The sequence below is a fragment of the Leucopleurus acutus genome (assembly GCF_964270905.1).
Source record: "Leucopleurus acutus genome assembly, chromosome: 20".
Taxonomy (NCBI): domain Eukaryota; kingdom Metazoa; phylum Chordata; class Mammalia; order Artiodactyla; family Delphinidae; genus Leucopleurus; species Leucopleurus acutus.
Window position 1 is genome coordinate 7,480,543 of NC_139162.1, and position 20,312 is coordinate 7,500,854.

General features: G+C 40.1%; 1 protein-coding gene across 3 annotated transcripts; it reads right to left on the reverse strand.

The window, feature by feature from the left end:
- Nucleotides 1-2,065: 2,065 nt before the first annotated feature.
- On the reverse strand, nt 2,066-19,844 carry CENPN (centromere protein N; the record flags this gene model as incomplete). 3 transcript variants are annotated; one of them, XM_082862738.1, is made up of 10 exons in its annotated part: nt 2,066-2,547; nt 2,807-2,933; nt 4,969-5,081; nt 6,604-6,667; nt 7,963-8,064; nt 9,858-10,034; nt 16,080-16,156; nt 16,457-16,516; nt 18,365-18,410; nt 19,664-19,844. In XM_082862738.1, 10 exons carry the CDS (start codon nt 19,832-19,834, stop codon nt 2,465-2,467), a joined length of 1,020 nt encoding a protein of 339 aa, XP_082718864.1. In that variant the 3' UTR covers nt 2,066-2,464. The 3 variants fall into 3 exon arrangements, with proteins under 3 accessions (XP_082718864.1, XP_082718865.1, XP_082718866.1); XM_082862739.1 differs by lacking the exon at nt 16,457-16,516 and having other exon boundaries at nt 19,664-19,834; XM_082862740.1 differs by lacking the exon at nt 7,963-8,064 and having other exon boundaries at nt 19,664-19,834.
- Between the last annotated feature and the right edge of the window lie 468 nt (nt 19,845-20,312).

Here is a 20,312-nt window from a genome sequence, read left to right on the forward strand (position 1 = left end):
AGTAGTCAGGTCTCCCTCTGCTCTCTTCTATTCCTCTTCCACTTTTGAGGACCCTTGTGATCACACTGGGTCCATCCAGGACATCCGGGATAACCTCCCCAACTGCAAAGTCCTTTTGTTTTGTAAAGTAACAGATTTACATATTCCAGGGATCAGGATGTGGACATCTCTGAGAAGGGTACTATTCTGCTTCACAGTAACGAATTCTGAATTAAAAAGTACTGTGGGCCCCAAACCCCCCACATCTGCGTGAGAGATAGCATCCACGGGCTATTGTTTCTTCCAGCACAGTGTCCAGGAGGGCAGGCTCTGGAGGCCAACTGCCTGGGGTTAATGTGGGCTCAGTCACTTACTAGCTAGTACTAAGCTTTGGTATTCACGCCAGTAGAGTGAGACTAGTAATGCCACCTGCCTTATAGGATTATTATGAAAATAAGACAAAGCGTATAAAATACTTGACACAGTGCCTGCCACATAGTAAGTGCTCAGTAAACATGAGCTCTTTTTCCATTTTTGGAGACCCTACCTAATGTGCATTAAATTCCTTTGGCCTAGAGATCCTTGGATCTGCATTTACTGCTCCATCTGATCCCACGACTGCATCTGAATGGCGTCTGTGTCTCTGGACCGTCAAGCACATACCAGGTAAGCATTCCCTGTATCTCATTTCCTGAAGCAGAAGCCTCTGTCTGGGAGGGCTGCAGGGTGCAGGCTCAAGTGATTCCACTCTAGGCTGGGTAATACTGGGTTGGCCAGAAAGTCCCTTTGGGTTTTTCTGTAACATCTTACAGAAAAACCCAAAGGGACTTTCTGGCCAACCCAGTATGAATAGTGGCTTTCTCGTTCAGGCTCTCATTGCACATCCTTGCAAAGCACCAGAAAGGGCTGTGAGCCTATGGGAAACCATCCCAGGAACCTGCAGGGCCTCTGTACAGACCTAATATGGGCATTCAGGCACTGAGTAGAAGTGCCTACCATATGTGTGCACATAGGAACAGATGCTCTAAACCATGACTGTGGTCTACAAAAAAAATTAGCGTTATTAAGCCCCTACAGACTCAGTGCCTCACTCTGAGATAATTGAAGTGTCTAAGCCATTTGCTAATTAAATCTAAACAAATATATTTCACATAAAATACCTATTGGTATAGACAATACCAATACATTATATTGGTATAAAGCATTATTTAGCCCCTTCTGATTGTGTTTATATCTGTATATTAAGCCTCTTTTTGATTTTCATCAGAAGTAACTGATATACTAGTTCTTAAATATCTCATTTAAATTGGTGTTTTTCTCCTCTGCTTTGGCCACTGGCTAACACCATCCAAATTTTTCCTTTTATTCTAGCAGTTGAGGAGGCACTTGTATGTTCTTACGTGGTAATCTTACCTCTAGTTTTATTTTGTCCTCCTATTCTTTTTCTGTCCTTCATTTGCCCAGATTTCCTCACCTTTTAATTTTTTGTTAAAAATTAATTATTAATTTATTTTTGGCCGTGTTTGGTCTTCGTTGTGTTGCGCGGGCTTCTCATTGTGGTGGCTTCTCTTATTGCGGAGCACAGGGTCTAGGCACGTGGCTTCAGTAGTTGCAGCACGTGGACTCAGTCGCTGTGGCTCGCGGGCTCTAGAGCGCAGGCTCAGTAGTTGTGGCGCCCGGGCTTAGTTGCTCCGCGGCATGTGGGATCTTCCTGGACCAGGGCTCGAACCCGTGTCCCCTGAATTGGCAGTTGGATTCTTAACCACTGCGCCACCAGGGAAGCCCCTCACCTTTTAATTTTATCATAATTGTAACATATGTTGTTAAAACCCCAAATCCTTTGTGGATCAAGATAGGGAGTAGATTTTAAAGTGTTATTGTAAAAGGACATGCAATTTAGTGATGATCACTGTAGGATTTTCACCACAAGTGACCGATACATCCATTTTTAAATATCTTTATTCACAAACCTGTATATTATCTGTCAGTTCGAATGCCAGATGTATGATAAAATAGACGAGAAGTACCATATTTACAATGAAATCATTATTTTATATAGCTGAATCAACTGATAGGCTACCTCCTGCAATAATAACTTAATGGGCCCAATTCTACCTTTTGAATGGACCAATTTTATGGTTCTCCTGGAAAGTTTTGGGTTGGGTATAGTTTCTTGTTTCTTCTTTCTGTGATCCAAGGCTTAAGAGAAAATCCCTGGAAACCAGCAACTGGAACCAGACCTCTCCAGGATTGAGGAGAGACAGGAGTGAGAGAAATGACATCTTGTCACATCTTAAAGTCCCACAACTGCTATGCTTTGCAGGAGGAGGAAAGAATCAGTCCCAAGAATTATACTGAACATTTCTAAATCATCAACATCAAGGATTAATCTCTAAAACAAGTTTGCAGATAGAAGCTATCCAGCTAGTCATTATAAAATGCATATGCAATACAGTCAAGCTGTACTTACAAAACCACATACATCTTATTTATCTCTAATTTTAAAATAATTCATTCCCTTATTGGGTATGCAAGTGAGCAATGGAGAAAGTGGTGCATCTGCAATACCTGAAATTAAAAAAAAAAAAAAAAAGAAAAGAAAATGAAAATAATCACAGGGACAACGATTTGAGTCAGTTTAAAAATGACCGAGATTAGAGGGTGGATCATGGACCCCCATTAAGTGAAGCAGAATATGCAAAACAGGGCATGATGGGATAGCAGACTAGAGCCATGAGAAAGCTCAGGGGCAATTAGTCAGCAAAGAGAGGGTCAAATGTAGTATGTTGTTAATTCTTCTGGCTGATGAAGTGTCCTGACTACTTACCGGCTGGTGCTAAGGATTTCAGTGCTTCCAGAAGATGGGGGCTAGAGAACTTAACTAGGCACCGGAGGGGTTCTTCTCTCTCAGCCAGGATGCCCCCATTTAGGTCACTTTTGAATTTCGTTTCAAGCTGTCAACAGATATATTTTTAAGTGACGATTAAATATATCAGTTGCAATGGCAAAATATAAAGAAATAGGATTATGTATTTCACTAATTCTTGTTATCAAGAAACACAGGGACTAATGGGGGTGGGAACCATTTAATTTGCTAATTGCAAACATTGAAGGCAACCAGTATATCCAACAATATCGCATGCAAAAAGCCAAGCGTGCACAGTGCCTGACACACAAGAGAACTTGCATGTCAGTTCTGCCCTCAGATGCCCTTTACCTGAGCATTAGGTTTGCATTCTTAATGGAAAATGAGCAGTTTTTTGTAATCTGTCATTTCGATGTAAAAATGTCTTGTGTTTTGAGTCACTACCGCAGTTTAACTTCTTATTATAGAAGATTTAGAAAACATACAAAAGCGAGGAGCACAGTGTAATGACTCCCCATGTGCATATCACCCAGCTGAAACAATGACTTGTCTTGTTCCATCTATTACCCTACCTTCCGTTCCCTACTGCCCACCCCCACTGGATTATTTCCAAGCAAATCCAAGACACCATAGTATCCCACCTGCAAATATTTCAATGTATCTAAAAGAGTCCTAAAAAGGACTCTTTTTCAAAACTTCACCCCCATAACATTACCACACCTAAAAAAATTAATAACAGTTCCTTCATATCATCAAATATATAAGTACTGTTACTTCAGTAGGTACTTGGCTCTTAGATTCTAACTTCATTTTATTTTTTTTTTAACTTAAAATGATCCTTAAAATTTAGAGACAGAATGCTGAAATATTTAGAGGGTGAGTAATGTCTGCAGTTAATACAAATGGTTCAGAATAAAGAAAGGGAAAGAAAGCAGATGTGGCAAAATGTTAACCATTAGTAAATTTTGAAACAAAGGGGAAATGAATGCTCATTGTAATATTCTTGCATGTTTTCTGAAGGTTTGACATTTTTCAAAATAGAAAAGGTAGGGAAAAATTAGTAGCAGGTATGAAAAAATGTATGCCTTGACTTATAGAATAGACCCATTCTAAGATGTGTATAAAGAGAATTTTTGTGGACTAAATCTTATGTATCCTAGATCAGTGGTTCTCTGTGCAGAATCGGCTAGAGGGCTTGTGAAGACAGCTGTCTGGGACCCACCTCCAGAGTCCGCAATCCAGTAGGACTAGAATGGGGCCAAGAACCTGCCTTTCTTACCCGTATTCCCAGCTGAGGCTGATTCTGCTGGTCCAGGGACCACACTTTGAGAATGACTTTCTTAAGAGTGTGAGCTGTTTAAAAGAAATGGGTTGAAACCTGCCATTCAGGGAGCATAACTTGAAAGGTGTCAGTCAACTTTTCCCACTAAAAACAAATCAAACCAAACAGGCACTGGGCCTGAGTGAGCAGATCAATGGTAGACTTAAAGTGTGGTCCGTAGCTGCAGAAGGTTCCTTCTAAGCAGAAAGAATTTTATTGGAAGGTCTGAGGGGAGGAGGGTGTTACGAGTATGAGCATGAGTATTAGATTAGCGTGATCATGATATAAGCCTTGAATTCTTCTAATGGTGGCCATGGGCTTGCCCCCCACCTGGCTTTCCTGGTGGGCAAGCTTCTGTAATGAGCCAGGTTTGCAGGCTGCTGGGTTTTCTCCACGTGATGCCAACTGGGCTTTGTAATGACTTATTTATTCACTCTTTTATTTAATAAGATTTATGAGCACTGACCATGTGCAAGCATTGTTCTAGGTGTGGGTGGGCTAGAAAGGTATAACCTACCTTTTTTTTTTTTTTCTCAAAAATACAGATCACAGCTGGTTATACATAACTGAATTAATATGAAAGGTGAAATGAAAAGGCAAATTCAAAATTTCCAAAGGTCTCCTTTGCAACAGAGGAACTTACTAAATATGATAAAGAAGTCTATTTTAACTCATAAACTTTTTATACAACATTAAAGTGACAAATGAATAAGAGACAGTTTCTTAGATCTGTTTTCCACTTAGTTTTACTTCTTTTTAAAAAATCTTGATAAGTTGTAGTTAGTTTATAGCAGTGTCCTACCTTATATTGTGCAAATTCTAGCCTTGGTTGTGGATAGTCTCCAAAAATTTCTTGAGTCACTCTCTGGACCCTCTCTTTTTCTGTTTTGTTTTCATGAATGATCCTTGAATCCACTACAGATGGAAGATTTCAAGAGAAACAGCTGTTATATATTTAATATTATTATAATAATATATATTTCATCCATAAAGTATCATCCTTTCATTCCTAACCTTTCAACTTGCTTGCATAACTTAAAAATAATGTTTACTGTTTCTTCTCGATTGTAATAATTTATTGTTGAAAAGCTGGAAAGTATAGGCTGGTAAGAGAAAATAAAAATCACCCATAATTCCACCACACAGAGATAAGTACTGTTAACATTTTAATCTATTTGTCTAACCCTTTTTTCAGTGAATAAAAAGATATGTATTTTTTAAACTGGGATTATAAAATACACACAATTTTGTATCCTGCTTTCTTTACTTAACATGACATCAATAGCAGTTCCTATGCCATTGGAAAGTCATAAATATGTTTAGTTCATAATGGCTGTACCATTTCATTTTATTGCCAAGTCACTGCCAAGAGAGAGGAACATTTTCATTTTTATAAATCTATATTGTACCCCATCACTTTTCTGAACTTTCTGATCTACATTAGTAGTTTCATACTATATTCTCCTGGGTTTTCTAGGAAAGGACTCATGTCACCTGTGAGTAGCAACAGGGTAAGAATTCTGATTACAGGCACACCTCAGAGATAAGCGGGTGCAGTTCTATACCACTGCAATAAAGTGAGTCACTTGAATTTTTTGGTTTCCCAGTGCATATAAAAGTTATGTTTATATTGTACTGCAGTCTATTAAGTGTGCAACACTATTATGTCTAAAAGGACAATGTACATACCTTATTTAAAAAGTACTTTATTGCTAAAAAATGCTAACCATCATCTGAGCCCTCAGGGAGTTGTAATCTTTTTGCAGTAGTAACATCAAAGATCACTGATCACAGATCACCATAACAAATATAATAATAATGAAAAAGTTTGAAATATTGTGAGAATTATGGAAATGTGACACAGAGGCGTGAAATGAGCAAATGCTGTTGGAAAAATGGCGCTGAGAGATTTGCTCAACGCAGGGTTGCCACAGACCTTCAATTTGTAAATAACGCAATACCTGTGAGATGCAATAAAGTACTCAGGAAGCATTAAGAGCCTGGGCTCCAGACTCAGATTCGGATCTCGCTCCTGGCTTTGCCGATTCCTAGCTATGTGATTTTGCCTCACAAGTTACTAAACCTCTCTGAAACCCAGTTTCCTGATGAAAAGAGCTTGTTCATGGGACTGCTGTGAAGAAATAGGAAGTGACTCATATAAACACCTTAGTATGGTGCCTGGCACAGAAGAAATGCTCAACAACTGTTAGTTAATTTTTGTTTTTGTTCTGATTATTATTAGATGCCAGTCTAGTAAATTCTAAAAGAGATTATGGTAGCTTAGCTTCCCCACTTCAACAGAAATGTAATTTTCAATTTTCTGAAAACAGTAAATACTTTTGAATCACATCCTGGTACATAAATGTTTTCCTGGGTGACAGAAATCTGAAAAGGAATGTCCTTCCAAATTTCAGTTTTTATCTTAAAACACACATACTATTTATATCTAGCCCAAGGCTTCTTTCTTGTAGAGGTGTAGTAGAGTTGTGAGTTTCAAAGATCTAGGAAAAAGAAAAAAGAAAAAAGTGAATGTTTTCCTAATTTTATCACCTTGAAGTATAGATATTAATTCTTTTAATGCACAAAAATATGGCAAATCTTATCTTTAGTTTTCCCAACACAAAGATTTGAGGCCATTTGCAGACTGAGTTGAGCATTTCTCCTAGAGCGATGTTGGCAGAGAATGCCAGCAACATGGCTGCTTTATTTGAGGAGCTCTGTACCTTGTTAACGTAAAAAATGGATCTGGAAGAAGTATAGCTGGTGAATGCAAAAGCTAGAGGAATCAGAGGCAGCATTTACAATGTGATGTTTCAGCTTTATATATATGTCTTTATAACTGTAAAAAATTTGCTGAGATTCCTTATCGAAAAATAACTTTCCTATTGTAAGTCTGAACCTCTCAGACCCCTTCGCTTACTTTCCCCACTGAAGCCATTGTTTTTATAATTAAGTGTTTGACAATATGAATTTTTCTAGAAATGCAACTGTCATAGGAGAACCATTGATAGCAATTTGGTAGGAGGGTGGTAGGTAAGAGGGAGGGGCTGCTGTGGGAGAAAATCATTATCTAACTTCTTAATGTTAGATTTTTTCCTTAAAGAGTAGCTTGCAGAGAGCCATCACTTCTTTCTACTTAGAACAGATGAAAATACATAAGTATAACATACCTAAGGGCTCAAAGATATACACAGAGCCTTAACAATCCTATAGGAATGTGAACATCTGAGCACACAGATGCCATGCAGAGGAAAAAACAAACAAACAAACAAAAACCCCCTGAGCCTGGGAGCAAGGCCAGATCCGTTCTTATCATTAAAGGGGAACAATGTGTTCAAATAATTTTGACAAATAAATTGTGGGACTTAATAAACCAATGCCTTCTCCTTTACTTCCAACTCCTGTATCACCTGCTTGACTGATGGGACAAAAAATTCTGCTTCTCTCTTGCAGAACAGAATAATATAATCAGCTTCAAAAGACAGTGTCGAGTTACTCTGAAGAGAAAATAAATTCTGATTGGAATAGATGATTTGGAAACGGGGACCCTAACATAGACCCTAACATAGACCCTAATGACTAATGGGCAGTATAAAATACAACGCAACTATAAAAAGATGAGAGAGAGAAATTATATTGTTTCCTTTCATGTTAACTGAAAACTTTCTGCACTTCAGGGATATCTGACGTGATCTCCTATCGCTGGAGGTAGACTTTCCCACCTGCTCAGCTTCTAAATTATGTGTGAAAGAGAAAATGGAGACTTAACTTTAAATAGAGTCACTGATGGGCTCACCTGATTATACTGTTTAAAAACAATAGCCTTAAGAGAGTCCAGATACCGGCTTCTGAGGTCCATTTTCACAATCTGATGGTGTTTGCTAGCAATTGTCAGTGCCTTGAAGTGAAAATTAGCAAGACTATTAGCATTACTGTGTCTATCTCTGTATTTACAATACTTGTTCAGGAAAAAATCCAGAACAATTAAATCTCATGGCCTGTTACTCAGCTTGAAAAACAAAAACAGGGGCTAATGGCATTAAGATTCTCACAAATGTAAGGTCTTTTGTAATACCATTTTTAGAAAAGTGATCCTGTTTATTTTTTTTTATTAAAAATTTTTTTTTTTTTAATTCTTGGCCGCACCAAGCAGCATGTGGGATCTTAGTTCCCCAGCCAGGGATCGAATCCGTGCCCCCTGCAGTGGAAGCACGACTCTTAACCACTGGACTGCCAGGGAAGTCCCAAAGTGATCCTGTTTAAAGTTAGGAATTATAATAAATGAAATTCAGAGTTAAGAATAAACAGTAAATACTCAAATGTTACCATTTTTGATTACTAGTCATTAATACTACGATACTGCCATACAAAAATGCAAATATGTATGTATGCTCTAGGACAAATTTTGAAGAAAAAAGTGCAAATTAAATGCAACTTATAAAAGCTTCCCATCGTCTGGGGAAACAAGTTGGAAGACTGAAACAGAATTAATAGAATAAGGTATTTACCTGGAACTAGAAGGTAGAAATAAGTTTGCCTTAAGATACACATTAGAAAAGAACATTAGCTTTTGGGGTGATGTTTAAACTAGGTGGGACAGGGTGGACTCACCTGGCTGTCAGTGGATGGAAAACCACCATTTATTATGGAGGAAGAGACTCCAAATGTAAAGGAGAGTTAAGTGTTAGAAAGAAATAGAAGTGAGCAGCAGTAGCAATCTTTCTGCCATTTTAGTAAACACCTAAGGAGTTTAAATGACAAGTCCGCCTGCCTGGAGGACTTGGTGTTCTACTTGGCACTAGAGATGATGCAGCCAGGATGGCAGAGCTGCTTATCTACAATCAGCTCTGGAACCAACTGAAGCACCATTGTAGTTGTGAATGTTAAGATGGTGGAAGCAGCAGCAGTTGCCAGGCTAATTTAGGGATGGCTTATTTGGGGGAAGATGCTAGGAAGCCTATGACACCAAAGGCAGAACCATAAACAGAAGCAGGCTCTGACCAGAGGACCATCTTCTGTTAAAGCACGCTTCTTGTGTACGCAACATGGGGAAAATGGTTACAAATGAAAATAATGTTCATTAATAGGTAAATGATGAGGTCATGAAAAAGTAGTGAGGTACATTCATATATAACCTCATTGAAATGTTCTGTTAAGTTAGAAAAAGCAAATTACAGACCCTATGTACCAGTGTGGTTTTTGTAATAAAACATCTTCTGAAAGGAAATAGCAGAACTGTTAAAAGCAGTTAGTTTGGGTGAATGGGATTGCGCAGAAGGGTATGGAGTCTTAAAAGACTGTTCAGAGACTTCTATGTTGGTTGGATTTTTACCTTGATTGTGTACTACTTCTCAATTACAAGACAGTAATGAAGAGTTCTAAACCAATGCTTATGCTGTCCTCCCACTTGTAGAATAATAACGTTTTCTGCTTCTTATTTTAGGAGATAAAGAATTACAGGTGGTATTTTCTTTTTTGGCTGCGCCGTGCAGCATACTGGATCTTAGTTCCCTGACCACGGACTGAACCTGTGCCCCATGCAGTGGAAGCGCGGAGACTTAACCACTGGACCGCCAGGGAAGTCCCCCTACAGGTCGCATTTTATATCAAATGATATTGAGCAGTTTAAACCTACACGGACCTGAGATAAGGATAATACAGCATTATAGCTTATAGTAATTGGTTCCATACCTGACCCAGAAGGGGTAGATTGCTTTTCAGTTGGGAGGAAGAAGTGAAAGCATATGGTGTTTGGGAATAATACACCACGTAAGCAGGTTTGTACTGGTTTGGCTTTCTATACTGTGTTCCCCAGGCAATTCGAATCCATACTGCATTCTCCTCAGCATCTCTGAAGCTGACTGTCACCTTATTTAAAAAAAAAAAAAAGATGTAAGTTTCCTAATTAAAATCTCATGTGGCACCAACAACAGGTGCTTTTTAGGGGTGAAGGATGTTATTATAATCTTGCACACCGGCTGAGGTCTGGCAGTCTTTTCTCCTACGTTTTTTTTTTTTTTTTTTTGGCCGTGCCGTGAGGCATGCAGGATCTTAGTTCCCCAGCCAGGGATTGAAGCCATGCCCCCTGCAGTGGAAGCATGGAGTTTTAACCACTGGACCACCAGGGAAGTCCCTCTCCTACTCTTCATTACAGTGTTTTGGGAAATCTTTGGGAAAATATTTTGTGGTCGTTTTGTAAAGATACATTCGTGCCTTGCAAAGTCTTTTGGAAGGAAAAAAATTTTAAATCCTACAAGCAGGATATGACATCAGAAATTTTCAGTAATTTCTTGGGGTTTGTCCTGAAAAACTGTAAGAGTTTATGAAGCAAAGCAGCCTCACAAATGAGATATCTTATAAGGAAGCATTTTTAGCATTGAACATAGACCTAGCATGCACTGTAAAGTTTAATAGTAAGACTTCCATGTAGCAATGGGCTTAAAAAAATACTAATCCTAATGCTTTTACGCATTTAGCTCAGGTGCTAAAAATTACCCCAAAGCAAAGTTACATAGCGAGAATATAAGAAATTCTACATGGTTTCCATTTCATGGATAAAATATAGACCTTTCTAAACTTTTAAATATGATTGCCAGTTTCTATGGAATTAATAGCTCACTCCTAGATTATTAGCCCCCCTTGCAGCTCAGACCCTGGAGATACTTGAGACAGGCACACTTGGCTTGCCCACATCCCTGGTTTTTTTTTTTTTTTTCCTGGCTGTGCTGCGCAGCTTGCGGGATCTTAGTTCCCTGACCAGGGATTGAACCCGGGCCCTCGGCAGTGAGAGCGTGGAATTCTAACCACTGGACCACCAGGGAATCCCCTGCCCACATCTCTTTATTTCCTCCCTCTTGTATCTTATTCCTGGTGATCACATGGCTGCTGACATTAGCAAAGAAGGCAGTTACAGTTGTCCCTAAGGATTCTGGATGATTGGTTCCAGGACCCCTCTCAGATACCCCTCTCGGGATACCAAAATCCGAGGATGCTCAAGTCTCATATAAAATGGTGTAGTAATTGCAAATAACCTGTGAGATTCTCCCACATACTTTAAATCATTTCCATGTTACTTATAATACCTAATAGAAAGTAAATGCTATGCAAATAATCATAAGTACAACATGAATGCTATGTAAACAGTTGCTGACCCAAAGCAAATTCAAGTTTTGCTTTTTGGAACTTTCTAGAATTTTTTTTCCCGAATATTTTCAATTTGTGGTTGGTTGAATCCATGGATGTTGAACCCATGTATATGGAGGGCCGACTGTATTTTGACTCTGCCCACTCTTTATCTGGTTGCTTCCCCAAATTTCCTCAGTGTATCAGACAAGGAACCCACGACGAGGGGCATGGAGGGTACAGAGCAGTCTGACCTTCCCCTAGATGAACAGCACAGCCCTCGGCCCCAGCAGGCATGCAGTGGACCTCTGCCAGCTTGAATGGAAGAGGACAGGATCTTATTCTGAATAGCCTCTTTGCATCACATTACAAAAGAAAATAAGTGTGTAAAGTCAACATTGAGTGTAGTGTACGGAGGGCACATTTTCGCTAGGAGAAAATTGGTAGCATTCAACGGAGTCAGGTAGTCTCTAGTCTAGAATGAGGATAACTTAAGTGAGGGCTCATGAAGGGACTTAAAGAGGTCTGTGACCTCCTGAATTGGATGCACCGTTGGATGGACATGTCTAAAGGTGTGCTTTTCTAGAGAGGTGCTGTGCCACTTATCAAAATGTTCATAAGGGTCTATAGTCCAAAAAAAGGTTAAAAATCAATAGGCTAAGAGGAAAGGGCATCCACAGAGTCAGTGTAATCCTGGCCCAGCTGGCCGATGCTCCATCTCACATTCTTAAAGTAAAGAAGATACTCAGATACCTGTAGAGGCAGGGCCCAAATATAGATATTTATTATTTTCCCAAGAAACTACCTCAATGGATATCCTCCTGCAATACCTGGGATAAAGCGCTTCACAGAGGAGAGCTCAGATTAATATTGCTCAAGCTTAAACGAGTGCAGCCAAAGGACTTCCCTGGCGGTCCCGTGGTTAAAACTCCGTGCTTCCAATGCGGGGGGCGCAGGTTTGATCCCTGGTCAGGGAACTAAGATCCCACATGCCATGTGGAACAGGCAAAAAATTAAAAAAAAAAAAATTTAAGATGACATAAATGAGTGTGGCCAAGGGTCCTAAGTGGTTTGGCGAAACTGGGACTGTTCTCTTGGCCAGGGTATCCTCCACTAGCCATCAACTGTCAGTAACTGGCCAAGGCCCACAAGCTACTGAACATACCTATGTTTGGCGTGAGAATCAAATGAAGCTTACAATACAAAGAATCACCACATATTTAACATTAACATACTTAACACAGACCATCATTATTATACTACATGGTACAGGCATAGAAAGGGACAAAAAATATGCTACCTTACGATTGAAGCAGTTTTTAGTTTGTCTCTTCTTTGTAAGTTTTTCCAAGAACTTTGTATTTTGAAGAGTTTTACCTGGTATGATGTGCAGTTAATCTCTCTCTCTCTCTCTCTCTCTCTCTCTCTCTCTCTCTCACACACACACACACACACACACACACACACACACACACACACTCACTCACTCACTCACTCACTCACTCTCCACCCATCACTCCCCAGTTAGGCTCCCTGTGACCTTTCATATCAGCTTCTCTCCCCCATTGGTTCAGGGCAGGAGTTCTTTACCTGAAGTCCATGGTTAGAATTCAGGGCATCTGTGGACTTGGTGGGGGAAAAATTTCATCTTTATTTGTACTAATTTCTAACTGCAATTTAGCATCTCCTTCAACTGGAAAGTAGGCATCAAAACAGTGGAATTTTAAGACCCGTTACTTTGTTGTCCATAGAAATCCCAAATACTCTTATCATATTATAATTGTTGCACATGCCTCAAAAATATCATTTACACCTATTAGTACTTTGAAACTAGTTGCTTTTAGACCCATCATGAGATTATTTATTGTGTTAATAAAGAAGCACATGCATTACTTATCACAATTTGCCATTTTAATACCTTAACTGTAGTTTTAATACCATTTGTTTCCCCTGTGAGTCTATGGATTTTATTTTATAGCATTTAAATATACTCTTCTGAGAAGTGGTCCATAAGCTTCACTAATAGCCAAAGGGTCCTTGGCACAAAAAGGTTAAGGTGCCTATCCTAGAGCAGCAGGTGAGTCACTCTTCACTCCTGGGCACCAGGAGGTGCTATTTGTCATGACGTCACCATCATCAGCCTTTGGGAAAGTGGAGTTATCCAGCCACTAGTTAAGTTATGTGGAGGAAGGTGAAGATAAGCCGGGAGTCCTCAGTCAGTTGAGGAAAGGGCTGAGGACACGTGGGCCAGCTCAGAGTAGAGGGACGGGGAGACAGAGAAGACACACGGCCTTTACCTGCTCATCCTCATCTAAAACCTGCAGTATACAAAGCACGTCACTCTCTAGCTGGCCTTTCAAGCAGGACAGATATGATCAGTAAAAAAGCTCCTTTGTCCCCCCAGCCTCCCCCGCTAGTGTGCCTGAAATTCATTCAGGAGGCAAAAGCTTTTGGTAGTGATAAGAAAAGAGAAATCTAACAACTGAAATACATGGGCATCAAAGTGGGAGGAAATGTGAGTGTTTCAGACTCTTTTCTCCATGCCTGGTGAGGGCAGTGGCCTGGGGTTAAAAGAACAGAAGTTCCTGGTGCCTAAAACAGGGACAGGAAAGACCATCAAGTGAGAAGGTGTTGGGAGGGAAGATGCGGATAAACTCTGAACTGGACCAGAGAGAGAGAGAGAGAGAGAGAGAGAGATACGAGTGTTTCTCAAGATGAGTTAGCCAGTCATGTTCAGCTTCATAAGAAGGCTGCTTCCAGAAGGGTCCAAACCACATATCCACAACACTTGTGGAGGGCTGGCCAGGGGTCATGTGGTAATGAGGCTCTTTGTTTAAAAAAAAAAAAGCAGGTGCATGTGCCACAGCCACAGTCCAGACAGGACTCTCCTGTAATGTCTGCAAAGTTCATAATTTCATGGTAAGAAGAGTTTTCAAATAATATAATCCAAAATAAGAACTTAGGAGCAAGGTAAAAAAAAGTGCTTGCTTATTCACAAAATTAAAAAAAAAAAGGAGACATACCTTCTCTTGGTTCACAATTTTCTTTGAATTAATTTATAAATTAAATGCAGGGAATTCCCTGGTGGTCCAGTGGTTAGGACTCTGTGCTCTCACTGCTGAGGTCCTGGGTTCAGTCGCTGGTCAGGCAGCTAAGATTCTATAAGCCGTGTGGCGCAGTCAAAAAATAAATAAATGCACCCCTACTCAAACGGCTGAAGATTTCGTTTTGTTCTGTAAACCTGAGAAAATGTTCCTAAGATTCATCTGGAGAAACAGTTAGGACATTTTTGACAAAGAAGAGTAATTGGGGGTAGGGGCCCGGTTGACTTGTCTTAAGGGTTATTGAAATGTTTTAAAAAATACAGCGATTAAAGGAATGGGGAGTTTGCTCCAGGCAAGTGGCCCTCCTGATACCAAATCCAGAAGCAGGCAGAGCAGCCTACATGGTAACTGGCAGGACCACGCTGAGTGGTCTCCCTGCAGGGGCAGAGCCGGCCCTGGAGGAACAGACCAGAATAGGTGCTGCCTGCAGGCAGCTGCTCTCACTCAGGCTAAGGCCCTGCTCCTGCTGGAGGAAAGTGAAGGGGGCGGTGAGGAGGGGCCAGTGGGATTGCTTCCACGTGTGGGACACATCTGGAGCAAGAAGAAATATTTCCCTCCAAGAGTCTTGTGGCAGAAAGAACAGAGCTTGAGGATGAGCCTGGGGAAAGGATGTACTTTTACTGAGACCTGAGCACATTTATAAGCAGTATAGTAGGAATCAGAAGAGGCAAGAGATTAAGGATGCAAGAGAACAGAGGAAAATAAAGCAGGTATGTTGGATGAGGACATAGGAGATGGATTCACAGCACACACAGAGGGTCATTATAAGAAAGGAGATGAGGGAATATGTTCGGTGACAGGTGGGTAAGTAGAAAGCAGGACCAGTTAGAGACAGGATGAGGTAAGGGGATGGAGAGACAGGTCAAGGAGTTTATCAGAGAAGAGGGAACACCGCTATGCCAGAGAGGACGGGCAGTGCACAGTGAATGGGACAGTTTTTGGCATGTCTTTATATGCAAGGAGGACTAAGGCAGAGTAAGGTGGAAAGGGAATGAAGGAGGGGAGGCTGTTAAAAAGTGATCACCTCAGGACCTACTGCATATCACAGGGAACTTGGCTCAACATTCTGTAATAACCTAAATGGGAAAAGAATTTGAAAAAGAATGGATACTTGTATGGGTATAACTGAATCACTTTCCTGTATGCCTGTAACACATCACTGTTAATCAACTGTACTCCAATATAAAATAAAAATTAAAAAAAAAAAAGCAATCACCTCAACCTAGGATAAGATGTTGAGGTGGTACCTGTGGAAACAGACTGGCAGCTGAGGACTCTTCTGTGCTCTCGAGCTACCCTAACATTGTGACCACGAGCCACCTAGGGCCATTTAACTAAAATTCATCACAGTTAAACACGACGAACATTTTAGTTTCTCAGTCACACCAGCCACACTTGGCTACTAGCTGGGTCCTGGACGGTGCTGATCTAGAACAGTTCCATCGTTGTACAGTCCTACCGGGCAGTGCTGCTCTTGAGAAAGAAGCAGTGCCCCTGAATTGAGAGGTAAGGGGAGAGGAAAGTTTTTACACCGAGTAGCGTTTGTCTTTGATACGGAATAGAACAGTATGGAATATTACTAACTGAAATTCTTACGAATTGAAAAAAAGAATGTAGTAGCGAATTTTAAGTGCACAGATGCCGTGAAATTGAATTTTATGGAAATTCAGATAAATTTTAATCTTACATTTTTTAATGCTCTCTTAAGAATTTTCTTGAATGAACTTTTGAATTGTTCCATATCAAAAAGGTCAGTGTCTTCACCTGTCAAAATGAAAAGAAAAATCAAGAAGAATCAAGGGAGCTACAGTGTCTTCAATACATTTACAAAGATCCTGAAGATAAGCATTTGGTGTAACCTCAAAGAGCAGTAATGATCAAATCACACAAACGCTGCTGGTACGCCTCACAGAGCGTCACCAGATATATTTCTCATTTTTTTATACATAAGTAATAATCACTGCATTTGGAAAGAAAAGAGACTTACGAGGAACAAACTGCTACTCATTTTTAAATTGCCAAAACATCAAATACAAGTGTTCAGTTAAAAATGGAAAACATTACCTGGTCCTTTACTCATCTGAAAAACATCCCAAACTTTCTGATGCCGATGAAATTGAGTATCTGAGACAGGGAGGAAGAGCTTATTACTATCATATCAGGAGAACTTGCGAGTAACTATCATATCAGAGAACTTTCAACTTATAAATACATATTTTTAATAGTGTGAAAGTGGAGAAAATTAACAGTAATTTACAAATTAAGTTATACAGAACTTTATTCAAAATATAAATTTTAAATGGATTAAATTTACTCCAGACAAATAAAACAAGTCATAAAGAATTACTCAACATAGTAGAGATTTAGCATTTATTCTTAGACCATTTATTCTGTCCACACAGGTCTACTCCATAGACTGCTGCATCTACGCAGCAAGCCAGGGATGATGTGCTCCTGGAACTGGTGTTTCTATCGGCTTTCCTTAGTCTGGAGCACTCTTCTCCTAGCTCGCTGCACATCTCATTCTGGCCTCTACTAAAATGCCACAGTGCAGAATGGCCTACCCTGAACACCCTACCAAAATCGACCCCCCATCCCACCCTGCTTTAGTTTCCTTCATAGTACTTACCACTACCTGACATTACAGCATACATTTAGATGTTCATTTTTACACTGCTTGTACCTGTGGGATATTGGACTGAGTCTTGTTCACTGCTGTAGTCCCAGCATCTAGCCACTGGCTGGCATTAAACATATATATTTGATGAATGAATGAATGTATGATATAGAAGACACCCTCCAGGAGTTACAAACTTAAGAGTATCTTGGAGTAAAAATGGGCCTAGGAAGTTACTGAGTTCAGTCCCAACACATTGTCATCCTGGCTTTACTCTATCCCTGCGCTGACCTCGGTCTGCATCCCTGTGTCTTTGGTCCTAGGACCAAGGTGCTCTGCACCCCATAAGAGGAGCTGTTGGCCCCAATACTCAAGGGCACCAACCTGCTGTGCCTTTGTCTTATTACTTTTCTTGTCCTGTGTCTTTTTTTTTTTTTCTTTTTTTGGTGCCTTGGCATCCTTGTCTCCCCATCCCACCCCATTTATGGCGATGGCCTGACAATTCTTGATTATCCAGTTCTGTCCAAAACAGGTGTAATCAGGTATAATGTGATGCCTGCCCTGAAAGATAGCATCCAAAGGGTTTTGTTTCTTTCCGGTATTTTCTTCCTTGGTTCTCTGTTTCAGAGTTCAGATGGCCTGCTAAATGATCTTTGAATAAGGTTGCTGTCGTAATAATGGAGATTAAAAACTTTTTGTCGTTAATGATTCTTTTAAACACCGTGTAGAAGTTCATGATAAATGGCAAGGACTTAAATACAAATGCAGATATTTCCTCAAATAGAACACATGCTAGACTAATCCATGATATTTGTGACAAGCTTGGTCCACCTCTAGTGTCTCCTATCTTAGCCGGGGGCCCAATTTCCTTCTAGTTGCACATGCAGACCCCAGAGCCATGTGTGCCTCTCCCACTTAGTGCCCCCATGACCACTCTATGTGCAAGTACGGTCACTGTTAATCCTTACGTTCCTTACAGGCTGCACTGTAATTAGAACACATTCGCAGACATCTACTTTCAAATTCTGTTAATAATAATACAAAGCCTAACAAACACTAACTATGTGCTTATTGTATGCCAGTTACTGTGCTAAGGGCTTTTCAAGTCTTATCTTATTTAACCCTCATAACAATCCTGTGAAGTAGAAGCTGTTATTATGTCCATTTTACTTAGGAAAAGTCTGAGGCTTAAAAAAAGGTCGTGTGACTTGCCAAAGGACACAAGACTGGTAAGTGACAGAGCTGAAATATGAAACCAGGTCAACTTGACTCTAGAATCTGAGCCGTTACGTACAAAACTGCCTCTCTGATGAAACTGGACTGGTTAAGCGTAAATACAAATCACCAAAACTTACAAATGATGTCTAAAAGGGCTGCATCATTGAGACTTGCATGATTTTCCTGAAAGAGAATATACCATTTTTAGTAATCGTGGTGATAGGTGTGGTTCTACCCCATCTACAGCACATTTTAGGATTGCTTAGAGCAGATGAGGGCTCTCTCAGTACTCTACTGACAACCTGTCTCCCATCTCTGCTCTTCTGTTAAGTAACACATACACCTTCTGATTCGTGTCTCATTACAGGTTCTCACAACTGTTCTCCCCCGATCTAATCCTCATTTATCACTTTTAACTTTTTTTTTTTTAATCTATGGTATCCGTCTAGATTTCCTCTATCCCAGGTTTTCTCAACCAGGCACTAGTGACATTTTGAGTCAGATAAAGCTGTGTTGTAGAAGCTGTCCTAGGATGTAAAGGAGCATTCCTGGCCTCTATCCACTGGAAGCCAGCAGCACCCCAATCCCACAGTTTTGACACCCAAAAACGTCTCCAGACATTGTGTCCTCTGGGAGACAAAATCATCCCAGCTGAGAACCACTGCTCTATACACACACATTTATATGTTTACATATTATATAGTTTCTTTCAGTGTTATACAGAAAGATCTAATTTATTCTTTTTAATGGTTAAGGAATATTTTATGTGGACATATCATTATTTATCTAATCTCCTAAGTATAGTTGTTTCCAATTTTTTGTGTGTAAACAATGCTAGTTAACATCTTTATATATAGATATTTACATATCTATAACTAGGTATATAAATGTTTATCAATTATGATATTACATATACCTCCTTTTTTAAATTATGTTTTCCATATATGTAAATTTCGAAGTGGAATTGCTGGGTCATAAAGTATATTTATTTAAAAATGAATGAGGAGGAGCTTTCCTGGTGGCGCAGTGGTTAAGAATCCACCTGCCAATGCAGGGGACACGGGTTCGAGCCCTGGTCCGGGAGGATCCCACATGCCATGGAGCAACTAAGCCCGTGCGCCACAACCACTGAGCCCGTGTTCTAGAGCCCGTGCTCCGCAACAAGAGAAGCCACCGCACTGAGAAGCCTGTGCACCGCAATGAAGAGTAGCCCTCGCTCGCCGCAACTAGAGAACGCCCGCGCGCAGCAACGAAGACCCAACGCAGCCAAGAGCAAATTAAAAAAAAAATTAGTTTCTTTTCCGCTATCGTGGTACGTAGCCCTCCTAACTTCACAGCCTAGCAGCTACCTTACATCTCTTTCGGACTAAGGAAAGGAAAGAAAAAAACCAAAGGGTAGCATCATGTTCAAGGTTAATCATTTCGAACACTGTTACCTCACAAAGCAGAACCAAGTCCTGAACAAGAGATTCCTTTCTCTGCCGGAAGTTTACAGTCTGCAGTTGATTTTCAGACAAAAAATTCCAGGTTTTTAGTATTGTCATCATTTCAGTCAATGGGATTTTCAAGATGGTCCTCCTGAAAAACTCGGAAACAGTTTCATCCATCTCTTTGGCACTTTCATAAAGACAAAACCAAAAACAGCACGATAAAGTATTAACCAAACACAAAAGTGTAACTTAGTGAATTTTCAGCATGATATTTTTAGCCAGAATTTTGATTTGTAGGTCAAGCACCCAAATGTTTACCATTTTTCAGGCGCTCTGCGAACAGTGTTCCAACAGGAGGATTAAACTATTTTCTCCTTAAGCGTACATTTAAATATGTTTTAGAGTTTTTAAAAATTAGTGCTCTCCCTCCTTTCCTGGCTAGAGTGTTTTGATCTTTTGATGGCAATGACATGTGAATCATTCACTCATTTACTGTTTCATGTATCAAATTATTGAGCACCTGTGTGTGCCAGGCACTTTTCTAGGCACTGAGGATAGATACACCTTTAACCAAAAAGACAAAAATCCCTGCCAATATGGAGCGTCCTTTCTAGTTGGGAGAGACAGGCAACAGGAAAATCACAAAAAATGTTAA